Source organism: Chaetura pelagica, unplaced genomic scaffold, assembly GCF_000747805.2.
Source record: "Chaetura pelagica isolate M959 unplaced genomic scaffold, ChaPel_1.0 scaffold99, whole genome shotgun sequence".
NCBI classification, from domain to species: domain Eukaryota; kingdom Metazoa; phylum Chordata; class Aves; order Apodiformes; family Apodidae; genus Chaetura; species Chaetura pelagica.
The window spans coordinates 1,573,552-1,595,421 of NW_009954539.1; the positions used below are offsets into that span (position 1 = coordinate 1,573,552).

At 39.6% G+C, this 21,870-nt stretch overlaps 1 protein-coding gene across 1 annotated transcript in view; it reads left to right on the plus strand.

The window, feature by feature from the left end:
- The window catches only part of CDC5L (cell division cycle 5-like), a 33,879-nt gene extending 17,597 nt beyond the window's left edge, over positions 1-16,282 (plus strand). The window contains exons 15-17 of the mRNA XM_010004910.1: positions 2,171-2,368; positions 14,484-14,696; positions 15,809-16,282. Of these exons, the coding sequence (XP_010003212.1) occupies positions 2,171-2,368; positions 14,484-14,696; positions 15,809-15,913 (516 nt within the window). The 3' untranslated portion in view covers positions 15,914-16,282. The remainder of the gene's footprint in view (positions 1-2,170; positions 2,369-14,483; positions 14,697-15,808) is intronic.
- The last annotated feature ends 5,588 nt before the right edge of the window (positions 16,283-21,870 follow it).

The window sequence follows — 21,870 nt, forward strand, 5'->3', positions numbered from 1 at the left end:
TCTAGGCGCTCAGAAGAATTACTAGGATGTTGTATTTGTCCAGAGACACTGTCTTTTAGATACAATTTTGAATGTGCTGTGATTTTGTATCATTTTAAGTATGGGTAGCAGTGGTAATATTCCAACAGTTACCAGATTCTACTTTGATGTTTCTGGAAATGGATGTTAAATCACTGAGACTTCAACTTGGTGTGATTTCCACATTCTGCTGCCTGTGCTTTGTTAATCCAGAATTACTAAGCCTTTTCTTCACAGCAATGCAGACTAAATATGTCAGTGGTAGCCAGTTTCTAACTTAGAACAGCGAATCAGGTTGTTTAATTACACTGGTCAAGCTTGATCCAACAGACCTGTGGTAGTGCAGAGCCTGCTGGGCTGTGGCAACTGATACTGGAAGTACACCTGGTTAAAAAACACTGAATAGGCAGAATAGGTTGTTGCTGGATGAAATGAGTAGACTGGCTGGGTACTCTGTCCTGTTTTGCATTGTAATCCCAAGTTAAACAGCAGTCTTGGACCATGGGTTCTGGTTCGGGTTGCTCATTTACTTAAGCAGCTACAGATGTTGCCTTTTGCTGCCAAGTGACAGACAGTTCAGACACACAGTGCTGTGGTTAGCTCTTTCAAAGAGTTTCACCTGTGAAGTTGTGCCAGCAATCTTTGACCAAATGCTTACATGAATAAAACAGTGAAAAGAAGAAAATCACGTGCCACCAAGTCATCTATTTTATGCAGACTCCTGCTATCTGGGACTTGCATAATAGCTGTGCTATCTACTACACCTAAATCCCATGTTACTTTAAAGTGACTGAAGATATTCAGGCAGATTTTAATCTGTCTCCTTGACTATATGTGACCAAGGAATCAAGAGTCTAAAATGAGAAACCCTGAACAGTATGTACTTCCAATTTGCTGGTTTTGTCTGGAAACTTTCTTCAGAGTCCCTGGAAATTTTCTCTCCTAACTGATAGACAGAAGTTTTTTGCACACTTGCTTTTGCTCCCTCTCTAGCGTTCAGTGCAATATTCTCTCTTTGTATACAATCAAACTAAGAGCAGGAAGTTTTCCTGTCTCCAAACTCTCATCTGGGGCTTGTTTATTTTGCTTTTATTTCTTCTTCTTTTTTTTTTTTTTTTTTTTTTTTTTTTGTTTGGTTTTTTGTTTGGTTTTTTAGAACATCTTCCTGCTTAGATCCCTTTGTAAAATGCTGCTTTCTTTTCTTTATGTGTGGTGCTCTTTTGGGGAAGATAATCAGTGGTGCTAAGGCTGTGGAATTGTTGTGGTGCCACAACTACATACTGCTTCCTGGGCAGTGTACTGTTAGAAAACACGTGCCTGCTTGTAGTGAAATATCTACTGCTGATGTGGAAATTTATGGTGCACGTATAGATGTGTTGAAAGGGAAGACATGCATTTCTGACCAATGAAATTCAGATTGGCAAAAATATTTTAGGCATTTGGATTTTGTTGTGGTTTTGGTTGTTTTTGTTTGTTTGCTTTCTCAAAAGGAAGGACCTGTGTGCTTATATAGCTTTGTAGGCCAGGTTCTTTGTCAGAAATATTAAAAGAGTTGTGTGAACTGTAAATTTGCTGTAAATTACTATGTAAACTAAACTGGAAACAGCAGAATGCTCCTATCTTGCCAGTAGTTCTCTAGCAATAGAATGTGTGTTAGTTGAAGTCACAGTAGTATTTCTTGCAATGGAGCTTATACAGCTCACATGTTAATATTTAGAATTTACTTCCTAGGCTGGGTGGGGAAGGCCGAGCAAAGGGAAATGAAAAGTGATTTTTTATTCATAGAACAGCTGCTTCTGTCTGTACAGTTCTCCCTCCCCTCAAGTTTCTTGCTTTTATCTCTTCTGCAGCAAGATGAAGTATCTAGCTGTGCCACAGCTTTCATTAGCTGCAGGAGGGTGATGTCAAGTTTGGCTAAATTATATAAAATGAGGGATAGTTGCACTGTGAGTAGCCTTCTAGCCTGGGTTTCATTTATAATCCACAGCATCTGTGTTAGATTTCATAGTTAGCTTAACCTGGTGGTGAGGTTTTTTTGTATGAAAGGAGAAACTGCCCCCATGAATTGCACGCTGGAAGGATTGAAAACAAGAATAATTTTCTTTTATCCTGTGTATTGTAACTGCAATTTATTTCTCATCATTTCCAACAGGCACAGGATCTATTGGCACAAGAGATGGAAGTGGTAAAGCAAGGAATGGGACATGGAGAGCTCTCAAGTGAAGCTTATAACCAGGTGTGGGAAGAATGTTACAGCCAAGTGTTATACCTGCCTGGACAGAGCCGCTACACAAGAGCTAATTTGGCCAGTAAAAAAGATAGGATAGAGTCACTTGAAAAGAGGCTTGAGGTTAGTGTTGCTTTTTTTCTTCTTTTTTTTTTTTTTTTTTTTTCACCCAGGGGACTGGTTTTGTTGTGTTTTTTTTTTAAAGTTTCTTTTTGTGTGTTTTGTTTCTTCTGTGTAAGAGTTACAAGTTACTTTACAAATTATTCAGATCTTTGGTGGGATTCCTTTGAACAGGTTGAGAAATTCTCCCAAGGAGATCACAGAGGATCTTGAGGCATTAAAGTCACCTCTTTTTCTTAAAATATCCCTAGAGTGTTCCCACCCACAGTTTCTCTTTCTACAATTGATTAGCTGTAAGCCTGCTCCTCTCACCCTCTTTATTCTCAGCTGGAGAGATCAGGTTCTGCTCTCTCTACTCCATGTGGATTTTTCACTGTTTTCTTAATCTCTGGTGTTATCAGACCAGATACCTCATCTTTCTAGTATTGCACTTTGTCCCTGATAGTGGCCAGTGTGAGATACTTCAGAGAAAGATGCTTAAAAATAATGTCTCATAATTCCTCTCAAGTTCTCTTTCCAACTTAAGACTTGGTTTCTGAGTGACTACTACATACGTGAAGATCCAGATAGTCCTGAATTCTTTCCAGACTGTCATCCTCTGCCTATTCCAGAGATTCCCTCCAAAAAACGGAACAGTGGATGTTTGTGATCCCATTCCACTTTATCAGGAAATACTAGGCTTCCTTACGATTGCTTTTAAAACTCTTAATTTCGAGTTTGCTGTTGTGTGTTTGCCTAACTAATATCTTCTGCAAGTACAAAGCTCACAACATCTCATCAACGTGTCTGCGTGCGGTTTGAGCCCTGTGGCAGGGACACTGGCACTAAGGGACAGAGAACTGGAACTACATCTTTTTCTGCTGAGTTGTAGACTACAGCATTCTCCAGTGTCAACATGCTTGCATCAGCTTCTTCAAAATGCAACAGTCACAGGCCTTAACAAGGCATTAGGATTTCTAGGATGTCCTGGAACTGAGGAGTTGTGTGTGGAGAGGTATGGTGCACTAAGTAGAAGATAGCAATTCAAACCCTTTGACACCTTTGCCTTGTCCCCTTTTCTAGAGTTTCACCCAAAGCTCCACACAGAACACAAAGATACAGAACTTCCATAATAAAAAGTAATCTGGTTTTAAATAGTTTCTTCCCACAGAACATGTGTTTGTTTAGACTTGCATAAGTAGTTAACTGTGTTCCCAAATACAATTTTAGCCTAAAAGTCTCTCTAAGTTATGCAGGCATCAGATTATTTTTTTCCATGGTAAAAGGAAACTTTAAAAAAAAAAATTTTGTGTTTAACATCAACATAGCTACTGTTGGTAGAAGTAAACCTCCTCAAACAGCTACTACCACAGGAATAACATGAGAGTGAGGCCAGAAAAGCTGAATTTTCACTTGATTCGTACACCTGAAATACAGCGTGAATGTGGGTTTTGTAAAGTCCGTCAGTCAAGAATGTCATCCAGGGATGGACTCCACAGTTGTGCTTTTAGCATTAATGCCAGAGCAGTTGTCGTGCGGCGGCTCATCCAGCAGAGAGCACCATTGCTCTGCCCAACGCTGCGGGCTGGCTGCCTGTGCCTGACATGCTCTTTTCTAGTCTTAATCTTTACAAAACCAGTGTCTGAGCCCGGCAGCAGCCAGCTCGCATGGCGGGCGGCAGGGGCTGTGCTGGCATCGCGCCAGCAGGCGGAGGGCTGTACCTAATTTGTGTACAAATGCTTTTGAAATTTAAATATCTTACACCCAGAACTACATGAGAAGTGCATTATTAAAGCTGCAAAGTCAAACAGTCTTAAGTTAAAGAATGCACAAACAGCTTTACTCTGGCAGCCTTAATTTGCCTATGCATATAAATTATGAGACAGTCTTTAATTTCGTGATTATAGCCCAGTTTTTCCACAGACTCATTTACTGCATAGGGTGGATGGTACTTGTTTAATGAGTAGCTATTGAATATTTTGTTTTCTCTTTATTGTTCAGTGTGTGGCCCTGTGCCTTTATGCTGCGTGCTATTTCTGCAGTTTAAATTGGATACTTCTGTGTGGCCTTTCTTGTACTGTTTATTTCTGTTCATCTCCCAATACTTGAATGAGTAGTTGGTGGTGGTATGCTTATTAAGGATATTGAAGCAAAGAAACTAAGGTCAAGTCATCCATTTGTCAAGATTGTTGCATTTGTTCCATCTATATGTGCTCATTGCTCTGTAGTCATGAGACAGTCACCCAGGAAGCAAAATACAAATCAGAGGTCTTGCCAAGAAAAAAAAAAAACGGGTTTATTTGCTACCAGCATTGCATGGGACTCCATGGAAAACAGTTAACAAAATCCACCAGCAGTTGCTGCAGTCATGAGACTCCGTGTCTCACTAATGTAGTGACATCTATTCAGAGTAGCTGGGAGCTTACAGTGCTGCTGGGCAAAGCTGCTTGGTTGGTGCATTTAGAGGAAAGCGAGAAAGCAAACTCATTTGAGTGTCCAGAACACCTCACACCCCAGTTTAATCAGGCACCCAGGGCCAGCAGAGCTTGTTGTGCCCCACAGCTGCAGGTGCAGTGAAAATACTGCACTGCCTTTCACAACTCACTGTTGAGTGCAGGTGGACTCTGCAAAGTTAAATTCGAGCTGAAAATCTCTCCCAAGTGTGTGCAAAGTGCAGTTTAGTGCAGCTCTGTTGCCTGACCTATTTAAAAGGCTCTTCCTAAAAGCAAGATATAAGATACACATATAGAGTCTCCTAAGTATAGGTCGCCAGCTGAATCACTTTAAAAATAATAAATAAAAAGCATAGCAGTTTAATGAACAAATGAATATACAATGAAAAAAATGCACAGCATTTTTTTTTTTCCTAACCCATTCTCAGCAGTGGCAAAACCCACCTTCATTTTAATATTTCCAAGGAAAATTGTCTGAAAGCAATATCAGTTGAAATAGATATTTTGATGGGAAGTATCAGACAATCTTAATGAAAAACAGGGATATTAGCTCAGCTTTCATTACCCTGAGATACTTGCTTGTACTCTTAGTTTCCTTTTAGAGAAGAGTAGAAACTGTAAAATAGAGTCTGTCAGCAACAGAAACTGACATTGGTCAGTTTTTGGAGCTGCTTCTTCCCCCACATGTTGCACTAAGATAGTAAGGAAAAAGCCATGAGAGTTCAGTGATATTTACTGGAGACAGCTGCACATTGGGTAGTCACTGTCTTAATTCTTCCATATGGGACTGCTAACACCCTGCAGATTCTGTGCAAAAAAGCCAGTCCTGTCTTCATTGCTCGGAGATTGCTGGGTGGATTGATGGTGTGGACAAACAGTCATCTTTCTCTAATTGGCCTGCTTTCACTGCCTGAGTGATTTAGTGGTGGCAGCCTTGTATATGTTGACATGACATTTATCTTTCTGAAATGGATGGTGATACCACGAACAGATTTGTGCTGTTATTGATGAACTTGAGGAGGCAAAGGGGAGCAGTTGTGGAGAGCTTCTGTTTGGCTGGATATCCTGTCCAGGCATCATCAGCAGTAACGCACAACTCAGCGATAGTTTTAACATTGGAGTGTACTGCTGTGTACTAGCAATACTTTTTACTTTCTCTTTACTTTGAGAGTTTTTAAACTCTGAATGTGTTACTTAAGAGTGTTACAAGATTAGCATGTGAACTTTGTGCATTACGGATGGGGAGTTTCAGGTGCATGCCAGTGAATCTCTGACTTCACTTTGTGTCTGTGGTACAGCGTAGATTTGCTTGAATGCTGATGAATTTTCTGACCATTCCAGGAGCTTCTAGAAGTCTGGCATATCTGTTCAAGGCCAGGCTACAATGCAGTCATTTCAGAAATAGGCGTTTTCTGATCTCATAGTTACATTTGGTAACTGCTTCAGTTCTCTGCAATACCTTATACTCCCTTCACTTTCAAGCAACATATTTAAAAAGAAAAGCATTCTTACCTAAGGTGTATGTTAAACTAGGAAACTTACCAGATGAAACAAGATAGTAGAGGCATCTACTTAACAAGCTAGTTGCATCCCTTCATAGTTCACAATGTAGAAACTTCTTGCTGACATTACTTTCCCTTTGAAGGTGGTTCGTAATCTTGGCTTGCTGCATACTAATATTTTTTATTAAAAGTGTGGTAGTCGGTGTCATCATTTCAGTTGATTGATAAATTATAAACACTATTGAAAGTCTACAGGGGAGAAAGCTCTAATTACACTGTGTATGCAAATTATCTATTCTTTTAGATATATTCAAGATACACCAAGATGGTGATTTACCAGACCAGAGTTTCCGTTTTTGCTTTTGCTTGCAGCCCAGGTCCTCTGAATTGCTTTACTTTGAAAACCAGTTGCTTAGCTGAAATTTTATGGGTTACATGGTACACTCTTATGCAAGGTGTATCACTTAATAGTTTATTGGCGGTTGCGTTTGACTTTCTCTCCAGTTTACCTGCTTCTAAAATTTGCAGTTCCTTTTAGAGTTTTGGGTGTGCTGTAACTGAGAAAACACTTGGAGAAAATAATTTATAAGACTAGGAATAGAGAAATTGCTCATTAAACTAACATATAGTGGAATCCCTGTATAGTCTGCTTTTATGGCCACATATATTAATTTGTATTACTGTTTTGCTTTGGTGAAATGCCTTTTTAAAATCAGGTCTTTTGGGAATGTCGCTGCCACCAAAGGATCACATTTGAAGGTTACCTGTGGTCTTCATTGTTAAACTGTTCAGGATCTGAGACGTCTGACTGTTTATGCAAGAACACTATTGCAATGTCTGCTTAATGTACAGTTGATCATTAAAATACATGTATTTAGCATAGCAATTTTGGAGGGTTCATACTTCTATGTAACACAGATATATCGCACATCCCTTAAGAATTGTCTTTACCTGTGTGTGAAAACACTTTTAGTGATTACCAGAATGGTTACCATGCAATTTGTGCTATAGCTAGGGTGCTCTAACATTTTAACTTGTGTCAGAAAGTGTCAATGCTAATTATTTTTCTCCATCTGCCACCTACCATTACCTCTGAACATGTCCCTGTGGTCTTGTCACTCTGTGGTAATCTGGATCAGTTCATTGCATTGGTAGAAAATTAATTCCTTCTAGGTTAAGTAGTAAACGTCTTTCCATAGTAGCTGGATGTTTGATTAGCTTAGCTGTAACACATTGCATCTTTGCTTGTAGAATTATGGGATATTTGTGAAATCCACAATGAGGGTAACCCATAACCTATAATGAGGAAAACAAGAAGTAAAAATCTTTGTATTGCCAAGGATAACTTATGTGTATGGTGGAAAAAAATGTGCAAGGGAAGATAAACTGATTTAGCCAGAAATCTTGTGCTTTCTTTCTAGCACAGGCAAGTGTTTGTTGGCTATTTTTGATCAAGTCTTGTGAGTTCAGGTTGGGTACAACTTTTTTAGCCTCCTAACAAAACAAAGCTGCATTTGCCTTAGGCTCCCTTTGTTTTCTATAGAGACAAGGCACCTCTTGTGAAAAGCTTGGCCTATTCAAGAGTTGAACTTCCCTCTGGGGTTTCTTGTTTTGCTCTTTTTATTAAAGAGACACATAGAGCACCTCAGATCAGTTAAATAAAACTAGATCTGAATGTCTCCTTTGGTTCCTTTGTCACTGGAAAAGGAGTAATATCTGCCTTATGCTGCTCTGTGATTCTATTGGCAAAGTAATTTTAGACCTGTGCATGAAAATCGTTATCTAAAACTACTAAATCTTTAAGTGTACTTACACTACTTGGAAAGTGGTTGTCTTTTCCATTTACAGCTTGTTGAGTCAAACTGAAGCTTTGCATGTTAGAAGTTTGGAAAAAAAAACAACCCACAAACACATTGTTCACTGTCCTTTAGATTAATTAACTTACTACATCCTTGGTTTTCCCCACAAATTATATTTGCAGTTAGCACCTACCCCATCAAAACCTTCATCACTGTGAGCAGGAAGGAGGACAGCAGATCTAATTTAATCAAATGTAACTTGTCAACTCTTAAAGCAATGACATTCCCAGACTGCCAATTGAACAGCTTTGGGAAAAGATGCTATACTTTTGCTCTTAAATGGTTATTTTCAGAGGAAAATGCTACTAGGTGAGTTTATACCAGGTCTCTTACTATTGACTTACTTTGTGACCTTTGGAAGGAAGGAGATGAACGCTAGTAAGAGGGTTCTTCATACTATTTCTGTGATCTTGTCTATGAGTCAAATTTGTCTTCAGATTGGACCTTTGTGCTAGCCTTTCTTCTAAGCTTATAATTTTGGGTGGGCTGGATAGCTCTTTTTGTATAGAAAAGTCTTTTTCTGCATGTCTTCAGTCAAAACATTAGAAATGTGCAATGAAAAATTCATTAAAAGTAAGCTTAGAGTGCATAGCAGTTACGTTTTGTGTGGTTGGTTGCTCATAGTGTGGTGGGAGATTTTTCTCATTTCTAAATCCATTGATTTCCACTGTGGTGGTTTGTGAAATGAGGTTTCACGTTTGGAGCTTTCTGGGTTATTCTAGATCTAGATAGTCAGATACTATGAAGTTATGTGAGAACACTTGCTCTTGGCATACCCTCTACCATCTACTCAACAGTCCTACCATCTAGTGTTATGATATTTGAAGGCAGGTCATCATAATTTTTGAAACAGTAAACACAAAGATTACTCTTGGGTTATTGGCTGTGACTGTGAGCGGAGAGGCTAGCCTTCTGCAGCTATCAGTAAGTTGTAAGGATATACGTAACAAAATACAATATAGGAGTTTATGTTGAGGCTTCTCTGTTAAACTGGGAAAAGACAGCTTTGTGTTTCTATACAAGCTTTGAATATTTGGTCTAGTTTCATTTATGAAGCTGCAGTTGCATGCCAGCAGTGCCTTAAGGATCACCTTGACTGAATCTTTCCATGAAAAACTTTAATTCTAGTCATTTAGAATTAAATCCTACTTTGTCATCTCTTCAAGTTACACACTTAACCCCTTTTTGACTGCTCTGATACTGGCCAACACTTTTTCTTCAGGATCCTCATACCCCCTCATACACTAAGTAAGCATCATCTTCAGTGTTGCAGCAGTACTGACATCATGTCAACCCATGGAGTGGTTTCAGCTCATTAGCTGAGCTAATCAGTGTTGATGTCAGCTTGATATTTTGAGCCTCTGTTGTTCTACCCTGTAAATGCGAATTCTGTTTCATAGTAACCCCCAACCTCTGTTTCCAGCAGAGTTAACTGTTACCTTTCAATAACTGAGAGGTAAAAAGCAGACTGTGTAGTTTTGCCTGATCAAACTATAGATAGCTGAAATGGTGTTTCAAGAAAAAAAAAAAAGGAGAATTCTGTCCAAAGGCATGGAAGTGGAAAAATATTTTTAAGTAGAGCAATTAATTATGTGTTTGTTTAAATACATGCTAATGTAGAGTGCATCATTAAGCTTGTAAAGGCTTAAACATGCTCAGAGGGTGCACTAGTGTTACAGTCAACATTGTCCCTGGGGTGGTTTGAAATGCTGGTGGAACCTGTTTGGAGTAACCTGGTGTTGAGCAGAAGGCATGAGTATGCATTGTCTCATTGCAGCTGCTCTGGCTGGCTGAGCCATTATGAAGCAAGTTCATTAAATTGAGTTAATCCAGCTCCTACCAGCAGAATTCAATATGGGAGGACCACTTGTGAGTCTGGGGTGAGGAAGGAAGTTACAGTAATGTTGGGAGTAGTCCTGTGTAAGATCCAGGTGTAACCTATTCAACCAGCTTAGCTGAAGCTGGCAGATTTCTCTGCACAAGCTAAAGCAGCTTTATGATGATGGCATGTTGATTCTCCAAGGTCACAGAAAAAGGTGGTTTACTTTTGGCTATGGGTCTGGTAAGAACATGCAGCAGTTTTTTCTTCGTGTTTTTATTCATCAGGCTGACTAAGAAGATCAGTTAGAAGATAGAGAGCTTAGTGCTGTTTAAGGATTACCAGAAGCTCCGCATTTAGTGGAAGGAAAACCAAAACAGTCAGTAAAAGGAAAAACAGTCCTCTGAACTGAGGAAGGGCATCCTCAGTAGATTTTGTGAGATGAGGAATTGTGAAAATACAGTTTTGAAGGAACTTGATCCCTTCCTTCCCCAGGGTCAGTTTTTCTTAAATCTTCCCCAGTTATTATTTATTCTCATAAGCAGTCTTTTCCTGTTCTTTGTTGCCCTTAGTTACACCTTATGACTACTCTTCTATCTAAAATTTCCTTGCCAATTTTAAATCCTTCTACCTTTCTCAATGGACATAAGAACAGACTAATTTTCACAAAGATCACATGTTGTGTCTTTCTTAATTCTGTTTTTGTGAGATGGAGAAAAAACAAACAGAGAACCCTGTTTTTTCCAGTCAGTCATTTCTAGATCATGTTTTATAAACCTCTGATTATGTCTGTTGGCTCTGTTTTTGTTTCTCTTCCTTGGATCTCTAGTGTAGCACTGAAAACAGAACACAGCTCTCTGAGGCATGAGGAAAGGCTTCTACAGAAGAGATTTTGAGTCGGATGAGGCCCTCACACTTCCCCTAACATCATATATCATTTTACCCCATGTCTGTACTTGCTGTTCTTGTTTTGCTATAGTTGGTACAAAATTCAGCAGAACCGAAGCTGACCAAGCTGCAGTACAAAATAAATAACCAAGTGGAGAAATCTTTCAAATGTCTTTACATTTTCTACTAAGTTCACGGGGAAAATGGTTGTTGGATCTTACTAAAATCTTATTTCTCAGCTTTAAGCAAATAATATAGACTACTGTTTAAACACATCTCTTTATAACTGCTTGGAATTTTTAGCTTGGTATCTGAGCCTTACAATTTTATGAAGCTTAAACTAAAATTATATGCAGTTTGTTGGCATTAATGTAGCAGTCAGCAATTTTTAATAAATAATATTTGTTACAAAAGCTGAGACCTCCTTTTGACCTTTTCATAGTAGGTCCTAAAATCTTGTACTTGGGAGGGAGGAGGAAAGGTGACGAGTGTTCATATTTCTTTCTATAAGCAAAGAAGGAAGAAGGGGCTGTTATTTTTGAGTTTAGGTACTTGGATTATTTTCTTTTTCCTTTTACTTTTTGTTTTACAGCAGTGAGGCCTATGATAATCCAAGATAGACAAGGAACTGAGTTGAAAAGCAGGGGCTGAATAGCAGTGTACAACCTGAAGAGCTCTAGTAGTTAAAAGTAAGAATCTGTATCCAGAACAGCTTGGAGAGACTAAGTCCAGTTCTCATTGTCTGAAACATTCAAGAGTGCTTAAATAGTCTGGGTCTGATACTATAATAAGCATTAGATTTGAACTGGCTTTGTCTGTTGAATTATCTCATACAGTAAAGCAGTACTCACTTAGAGTGGGATCTATCCGTGTGGTCTTAGGTAACAGTGTCTGAGCAAGCAGTCTAGACTCCCATCCCAGTTAGTGGAGAGCACTTCAGTGGCATGCCTAGTCTTGTTCTGAGGCCCTGAATCAGATAATCCATGCTTTAGTAGCTAGTTTTATTCCTGGTTATGGAAAGACGTTAAGGTGTCAAGCTTAGATGCCAAGTGAATCCCAACTGAAGTGTATGAAAGTGTGACCAGCCCAGTACTTGCCACTGCTACTGGTGATAGACCATGCAGATAACTTGAGGGCTTCTGACTGCAATACCCTGCTCCCATCTCTTCTGTATGGTGGAGATAATGCCTAGATTTGCATTTAATGGCTACAGCTACTCAGTGTAAAATTAGGTTGTTGATAATCTTCACTCAGGACAATAGAATAGTGGAATTTTTCTAAATGGTCGTTTTTTTAATGTATTTTAGAAAAGTCATGTTCTAATTGGTGTTTGATTTCACACCAAGCATACACTGTGTTGTCTGTAATGCTGTGAAACAGCACAGGACAATTGATCTTTGTTACATTAGACCCCTGTTATAAACAAAATTCTGTTTGCCTATGCATCCATCTAGTGCATGTTCTCTAAATGTCAGTGGCTCTCAACACACATTTTTCGTCCAAGAAACAGTAATTGGAAAATAGTTCGTTTACCACACAGCTGTATTTGTTGTTGCAGTAATAGCATATTATTTACCAGTGAAGACATTTAAAGCTTTCATAGTTTTCCATCAGAGAGTATCCTTGCAAATCCCTAATCTATTTATTTAATTTTCTCTAGATTTACATAAATATTGAAAAAGAGGCGCCTTTCTGTATGCTTAAAGCACCTTGGGCATAGCTTAAGTCTACATTGCAAACAGAATGTGAAAAGCATAGCAGTCTGCATCTGTCTCCCTCAGGAGCAAACTAGACAGCTCAGAAATTAAAATTTCTCTTCCCCTCTCCCATTAACAGTTTTCTCCCTTGACCATTCACTTTGTTTATCCTTGTACCACCTACTAAAACTGTTCTAAATGAGTGAATAATTTGTTAAGGAGTAGGACATTTTACAGAAACATGCAGATGTGTAGTAGAGTGTGCTTTAATGAAGTTGGATGGTTGAAAGTTTGATGAAATGTGCTTTGCAGTAGCTTGGTGCATAAGACTCTGGTAGTTTCACCAATACCACTATACAGGATAGATCAGAAAGTAGTTTATTGCCAGTGGAGTTTAGTTTCATTGATAAAAGATGGTAACTCTAGGGTTCAAATCTGCAAGAAGCTTCTGTGTTTTGGCTGTTCTGTGGTAATTCCTTTGTGTTTCAGAATGTTCACCAGCAAAGCTTTGAATTTTAAAGAAGAGAGGCAAGTATAGGTGATTTAGCCACTTTGGTTCTGAGTCTGTTTTTTATATTAATAAGTATTAACCTTGAGAAACACATTTTTCTTCACCTCCTGCACTAATACATCCTTAGCTGTGGAAAAAAACAAAATCGGAGACACCTGATGCTTTTTTTTTTTTTGTCAAGTGTCCTTGTGTCCATATTTAGAGATGTGAAGTGCTGCACCTCTCCACGGTTTTGCTTACTGGTAATAGTCCTGTTTTATTTGTTTGTTTGTGATTCAGTGTTAAAAGATTTCTTTACCATCTATCAAGCCTTAAAAGTGATGATGGCTATTTCATGCTTTTACTGCTTATTTCATTTTGCCCCACTGAACACATGTATAAAAACAAGCAAAGGCTTCTGTTACATTTTCTATTTATAAATGTTACATGAAACACTTATAAGATGTTAACATGAATATGCTTGTTTATTTGTGTTACATCATAGTAGGCAGAATTTTGTAGTGTGTGTAACTTGTTTGTTTATGGATTATGTCTGGATTAGGGTTTAGGAAGACTACCTGGACAGCTTTGGGGAAACTTTGAAATTCAGGGTGCACCAGGTAGTGCTTACAGGAATGATATAAGAAGGAGAGCTTCATGTCTGACATGCCAGTTGCTTCACAGTTTTTTATACCATTATTTTAATCTCATCGCTTTGTCACTTCTGTTGTGTACTCTGTTGGATTGTAAATTGTGGGGTTTTGCTTCTGGCTTTTCCCACTGACCTTAGGCAGCTGATTTGTTGTGCTATCTCAGTATTTCTCTGTTAGCTAAAGATAATCTTACCTTCTTGCTGTGAGATCCATAAGGGAAAAGCCCTGTGAAAAAGCAGTGTTAATTGAAAGGCCTGACACAGGAAGGAATAATGTTGCAACTTTATAGCAATGAATGGAATTTAAAGCAGAATGGAAGATTTTATAGATAGGTGAGGTTACTTTATCTTAAGACAAAAACAATTTCACTTACTTGCAGTCTCATGATCACATGCTTGCAAACATTGAAGACACATAATCATGGAAATGTTTGGATTGAAAGGAACTTTTAAAGATTATTTTGTCCAATCCCCCTGCCATGGGCAGGGACATCTTTCACTAGATCAGCTTGCTGAAAGCCCCATCCAGCCTGACCTTGAACACTTAATCAAGCAATCTGTCCAGCATTCAGCTACACTTGAATCTAAGCAGTCTTTTTGATATGCTTTTTGATGACACCAGGAAGGAAGGGCAGTATAATTTGTTAATAGAAATCAAATAACTTGATATCAACTCAATACAGTTTCACAGGTATGTTTTTACTACATTTTTGTTTGTTTGTTGATCTTGACTTTTGAGTTCTGGATAAATAAAACAATTCTTGGATTCCTTCTGATAGATAAACAGAGGTCACATGACAACTGAAGCAAAGAGGGCTGCCAAGATGGAGAAGAAGCTGAAGATCTTGCTTGGTGGTTATCAATCTCGAGCAATGGGCCTCATCAAGCAATTAAATGATTTGTGGGACCAAATTGAACAGGCACATCTGGAGCTACGTACTTTTGAGGAACTTAAGAAACATGAAGATGCTGCAATCCCTCGGAGACTGGAGGTGAGATTCCTAAATGTACCGAAATACCTTAGGTCAAATACAGGCACTTTGTGGAAAAGATGTTTTTACAGTGCATGGGCTCTGAGGTTCACAACCTGAGCTTATATCAAGTTTTCAATAGTCTTTTTGAATTATATTTTTAGCTATTACCAGACTCTTCTGCCATTTATTTCAATATCAAAGATTCTATGATATATTTATTGGAAGCTGGGACTAATCTACTAGTATGTTCTTTAACTTTGTTTTTATTTTATTTCCTTGTGCGGTTTATTTTATTAATCTTCTGCAATGTGTATCAGCAGAAATTCCATATCTGTCTTAATTTGGCTTGTTTTGTTTTTAATTACTGTTAGAACTTAGGATAGATCTGAAACTTGTGTAAAGCCTTCTGCTTCCTTTGAAAGTCAATGGACCGAATGCCAGTAGAAATGCCACTGCAGGAGATCCTCTGTTCCTTTCACATGTTGATTGCATTACTCCATGAAGCTAATGTTGTCAGACTTGCAGATGGCTGGACTTTCAGAAAGCCAGTACTGGAATGGGGTTATTGTACTGATTTAATCATGGCTCTCAGTTTCAGAAGCTGAGATATTTTCTATAATCACAGTTTTGAGCCGTCCTTGGAGTTCATGCCCTTTGCCTACAGACCTCTTGTTGTCTGACAGTGTGTGCATGTGTGATCTGGACTATTGCACCTGAATAATACCACCTGCTTTACCAGCCTCTAACTAGCTGGCTTGGCTTTGAGGAGGAAGATACCTCTTTCTCTTTCAGCAGCCTTAACTTCAACCTGAAACTAGTAGAAATGGACACACTGAGATACCTGAAAGCAAGACCCCAGAGTCACTGTTCTTTAGCTTAAGGATCTCCGGTATATTCTTCCCTGCTTTATTTAGCTAGCAAGGCAACCCTCAACCAGGACTGAGTCCTAGGCTTGAGCCAGTGCCAGGCTTGCTTTTCCAGGAATTAGTACCCATCTGAGCACAATTTTTCCTCTGATTTTCTTCAGTTCTTACCTCTTCCTCTGATGGAACTAAAACCTTTGCTAAAGATCTTCATGGGTGTGACTACTGGAAGAACTGACTTGTTTCTCATTTTTGTTTTCTTTTCAGTGTTTGAAGGAAGATGTGCAGCGACAGCAGGAGAGAGAAAAGGAGCTCCAGCAGAGATTTGCTGACTTTATGTTGGATAAAGAGGCTTTTCAAGCAAAATATTAAAGCACAGAATTTCCTTCGTCACTGATGTAACATTTTAAAAGTGTACAGATACTTCTCCAGCAGCTTTTGCCATTGGTTGCAAAAATCAAGTGTAGTCTGCTGTTACCATCTTGTCAAGTTTTTTTTTCCCTTTAATGGACTGTTCCAAATGCTCTAGGTATGAATGGCTTTGGCCACTATTAAAAGATGGATTGAAATGTCAAAAATTTTATGAAAAGAAAAAAACCCCAATGCTCTGGTATGATTTTAGCCATGTCTTCATTTGCTAGGATATCACATTATTCCTAGTGTTTTTTCAGTCTTAAGACCTGGAAGATACATGCCTGCAGAATAATGTCTTTTGAATAAACCTGGAATGTTAAAGTATAATTAAGAAATAAAATGCTTGTCTTTTTAACTAAAATGGAATCCTCCCCTATCCCAGGCCTCTTTAGTGTTTCTGGTAAATTGTCTTTCTTCCCTTCCCCTACTGTTGCTTTTATTTTCCAAGACAGCAATTTGTATTAGGTGGGACCTGTGCAGGGTAATTTTGGTCCATGTAATACCATGTTCCTGATTATTTTCTGTGCATATGACTAAACACTCCCAGGCAACTAGTGACAGGACGAGAGGATCTGGCCTGAAGCTGTGCCAGGAGAGGTTTAGGTTGGATATTAGGAAGCACTTCCTTACAGAAAGGGTGATCACAAACTGGAATGGACCACCCAGGGAAGCAGTGGAGTCGCCATCCCTGGAAGTCTTTAAGGAAAGACTGTGGCACTTAGTGCCGTAGTCTAGCTGATCTGGTGTTGTTAGGTCATAGGTTGAACTTGATGATTTCAGAGGTCTTTTCCAGCCTCAATAATTCTGTGATTTTGTGATATCAGGATGTTCAAGTGGTCATACCAGCAGTAAGCATAACTTCACCATCCTGAAACAGGGTAGCTTTAGGTTTTATAAAAGCACGCTGCATAGCCTGAAAGTTCCCCTAGATTTTAGCAGAAAACATAGCCTTACATTTTCTAAGTAGTAATGCTTTTAAAATAATGTGCGAGTATGTTCCTTCTGCCTTGTTGATGAACTTTTTTTCTGCTGACTTATAAAAGTCAGTGGGCTGAAGGTCTTGAGTAACATCACACACCCTGGCCCAGACCTTGCTGAAGATGGTTGAAGAGGCTGTGTCCCTGTGTTTTTCACATCACAAACGCTAGAACTCAATTGCCTGTTTTGTTCAGTTTTTAGAATGGTCCTTTGCCCCCTTCCAGCTCTAATCAACTGGCATCTTCAAAGCACCTCCAAGTCACGGTTTGTGAATTCGTGTAGGCCAGGAACACTGGGAATGTTCAATAGGCGGTGAGGATGTGGCCAGCCTTGGTAGCTTAATTGCACTAGCCCATGCGGTGTCAGCCTGAGTACTCAGGAGCATGCCCTGGTCATTGTTTGGTTTACTACTTTAGACACGGACACACCATCTCAAAAGTTCACCCTTGCACATTCAGGGGTTTATGGGGTACATGTTGAGCACATAGTTCTTTTGAGCTCCTTAACGGTATTTCCTGTTGTTCCCTGAGACTTTGGTGGCATGCTTTGTTGCCCAGAGCAGCCTCAGAATGGGGTGGAGAAAAACTCCCTGTTTACTCTTCCTTTCCTCTCACCACATCTCAACAGATTTTCATTTTCTTGCTGCTTTGACTGTTCTGAAGGGTAAGGGTGGTATTATTGAAAGGGATGAATGTATTATTTCCTATTAATGGAGGTACTTCTCTAAATCTCATCCAGAATCATTCAGAGTACTGTTTAGTCAGACCACACTTGAGTTAAATGTTACCGTTTAAAATTTTGTCAGCTATTCCCAATGCTTTTAATACATGCATTTGCCAGAGTCAGGCATCTCTCAGGATGGCTTTCATGTTTTGATTTTTGTGAAGGTGTTGATCACTTCTTCAGGGATCCATCTTATTTCGAGCTCTTGACACTTAGGGCCTTTTGGACAGTTTGTGGAAATGCATAGGGAAAAAGGCAAAACTGCAGCACAAAATTCAGCAAGTAAATATATCAAGTTACATGTATTGTGCAATTTTGCTTGTACATATTTGAATTTAAATGAGGACTTTGTGCTTTGCAATTTTGTCTTGTCACAGAATGTCACTTTGTTAAGGCCTTGGGAATATTGGTGGGCGACACAGGGTTGTGGTTGTGTAGCTGTTTAAATGTCATCCATGGTCATCAGTGCTAATTGGATTATTTTTTTTAAAGGCAACCTGACTGATTGCTGCTGATCACTGGCAGAAGTGGGTACACAGCCAGCCTTGGAATATCTTTCCCTTTCCTCACCAGGACATCTTTCTTCTGAAGTATTAATGCAATTATAGACTACATACTTGTAGAAATGTGTTAAATATTTAACTAAACCAGAGCACATCTGGAAAGAAGTATTAAGCATCAATCTTAGCATATGGGGTATTTTAGCATGGATGGTTATACCCAAAAGGAAAAACCATACAGATACATATCATGACAGTTCTTGTGGTTGTGTGGTAGCCAGAGATATTAACAGAAAACCCTTGTAGGTTTACCAGTACCACAACTACAATTATTTCCTTTCTTTTTAGGGCTGCAGCAGAGCCTCTTTGATGTTTGCTGTATTTTTGACAGCTTTGGAGCTGGACAGGTATTGACACATTCTGCTTAGCAAATATTTTTGATGGCAAATTCAGAAGGATTTATATAGACACTTTTCTTTCTTGAAATGCATGCAATTAACCAATTGTTAATTGCAGCAGGGTTTAGACAATGTTTAAACAGGTTTGTTGTTTTCCTTGTCTAGTCAGGGTTTTTGTCCTGGAGTTTCTGCCTATCTCATTATGAAACAAAACTAACAAAACAGAGTTTCTTGCTTTACTTAAACTCATTTGTACCCTGCTTTGGCATTTTACCTGCCAGAAAAACCTGCTGTGAGCTGGGGGGAGACCCTTTTGGTTCTGGAGATAATCAAGGCACTGTGGTGCTTCTTCAGGTCAAATAGAGGGCTGAAGAAGGCTTGATGTCAAGGTACTGCTGAGGGTCCTAAATGAGCCCTGCTGTAAACAGGACTCTAGTAACCAGAGGGCATAAAATGCTAAGGTGATGCTAAGCTGTGGAGATTCCCTCTTCCACATCTTGTCTTTATCCAAAGTAACTACTACTACAGTTTTGGAACTTTGGTTTTCAGCACAAAATACTGACAGAGGAGGGAGGCTCTCCTGCCCCCTTTTCCAGAAGTATTTCAGTGTCATGGGACAGCTACTTACCACTGGCAAATGCTCAAGATATCTGAGGTTGTTAGTCCTGAGTATCATTCACAGCCTCTGTGCCCACTCTAAGGCAGCCAGTCTTAGATCTGCTGAAAACACCCCTAAAACTTCACACTGGATGTTCTGCATGTGTCTGTGGGATCCAGAGGGATGTGAATGGAGCAGCAGAGCCTGACTAGAGCATCCTGAGATCAAGGAATTCAGCTTAAACTAGAGTGCTTAGAAAATGTGTTCACCCAAATTTAGGTGCTGGTAGATGTCAGTGCTTCCAACAGCAGATGGTGATGGAACTTGGGCTTTCTAGATCTCTTTCTTGGGATTTGGCCCAATTTATGTCCCAGACAGTGCTCTCTGGCTCTCTTTCTAAAATGCTTTTTAATTGAATGCAGATGTTTGGTGGACATAAGAGTGACCAGCACACCTTGACACCAGAATTTTATTTTAAGCTGCTGAAGCCAGCCACTAATTTGGTCTTTGCTTCCAAGAACAACAGTAATTATGACCACAAACACTGCAAAGTAGTTATCAATTTACTGCAGTGGGTTAACAATAACCTGACTGACTGACAGAGGTGGGATGGGGTTTGTGTTGTGTGTGTTAACAATTATTTTGAGAATTATTTAACATTCTCCCTGAGAAATTCTTCATTTCCATTTAGCATGCCAAGATGTATCTGTGAGTCTTTAAAGAATTTCAGCTGATGATTTTCCTCCCTTCCTGGAATCAAACTTGACATTTACATATTGGTTCAATCCCATAGCTGGATTCTGCTTCAAAGTCTGTAGAGTTGATAACACTGTCATTTACTTCAATTCAGTTGGATTCAGGTACCTGGGAAATCTAATAGGACAGCAGTGTTAAATGATAACAGCTGAGTGTCTCCTACATACCCGGCAGATAACAAAAATCAAGCACGAGCTAGAGTTAAGGGGGAGACTTTTCTAAGGCTCAGGAGGTTCCCTGTGAGAAATCCAACAGAGCTGGAGCCAGCTCTTCAAAACGTGGCAGATCTCCAGAGAAATAAGCACTGTTTTAATGTTGTAATTAGTCACTCCAGTGAGCAATGGCCAAGACACACTGTAGTTTTCTGGCTTCCTTAAGCAGAGACTTTGAGTGCCAACAGAAGAGCATCTTGTCTTTGCCCACTGCTGCTTGTTCTACTTCTGTACCCTTGGTTGCTGGTGCAAGCATTGGGGCAGCCACATTTTGTTTAAAATGCATTAATCCATCTGGGTGGTTGTCCTGGTTTTGCTGGGATAGAATGAATCATAGGCCAGCCATGGTAGGCAGACTATTACCAGCTTCAGGTCAGCTGGGAGCTTAGCCAGAGCAGCTGACCCAAGCTGACTTAACAGGTGTATCCCATGCCAGAGGCATCAGGCTCATTATAAAAAACACGCTGATGTTGGGGAGCTCCTCTTTCTCAGATTCCTCCTGCTTCTACTCCTGGGAGCTGGGATGAATATAACCCTGTGTATTTCATGTTGGCATTAGCATTAGTTTTGCTGTTTCATTAAATCTGTTTTCAACCCATGAGTCTCCTCTGCTTCTCCAAATTCCCCTTCTTGGCTGGAGAGGGGTCACTGGGTGACAGAGCAACTGATAGTTCAGCCCTGGATATGAGCTAAATGAAGACAGTTGTTCAATCCTCTCTACAGACAGGATAGGCTGACATTCAAGGAAGGAAGTGCAAGTGAAGGTGAAAGTGGGGCAACATTGCCTGTTAGAGGCTATCCCACTTCACTGCTTAAAATGAGTGTGAAACATGGTCTGCAGTGCTCCAAAGCAAGGAGCTAACATGAGGCAACTACCCACAATTAGGCACTCTCACTGACTCAGCTGGATCTGAGCCCTTGATGATAAATGCTGGAGATTGATTGCTTTTAGCTAACATAGCCTGAACATAGATTTCTAAATAAAATGCACCAAAACTGTGTGTGAACTTTTTGTTTTGGCTGCAAACTGGCTAGCAGGATCTTACAGTGTGTGAACTTTGGTTTGCCTTTGATATCCCAGGACAGTGATGTTGCTGGAGAAGATGACATTATTGTGGTCTGGACTTAATCTGCCTCACATTCATCTCAGGAATGCAGCTTGCAGTTATCTTCTGTACTGTGGGTTCAAAGCAACACCTGTCTTCCAAGCAGGATTTAAAAGTGAAGTATCAAATAGCATTTCCCCTATTTTCTTAGTTGAGTGAAATGCATGTTGAAAAAGAGCCAGCTACTCATCTAAAAGCAAAGTGTCCTTGTAACTGATTCCAGACTTGTACTTTCTGCCTTTCTGGGACTCCAGCTTGGACCTTTGCTCACAAACAGCAGAATACCTGGTTCTGCTGGTCTTGAAGACTTGCATTTACATTAACTCACCTGGGAGTGAGATCAGACCCTGACTCAGAAAAGGACTTAGAAGACATGCTTGACATATGTGTAAGCCAATCCATCCCTGTATCTCCACTAAGTCCCTACAGTTGTCCCACTGCTTTAGAAGTTGTCTCTCAGGTGCTTTGTCAAATCAGGGCTTTGATGACTTTGAAGCAAAGGGGAGTAGCAGTGGTTAAAAGAGGAGCTTCACTTTTTGGTTATGTCCAGGTACTTCTGTTAGGTAAGTCTCTTCTATTCCCCCCAGGTAGCCTATGGCTTATTAATTTGTTGATGTATTTTAATGAGGTGGCTTTAACCAATT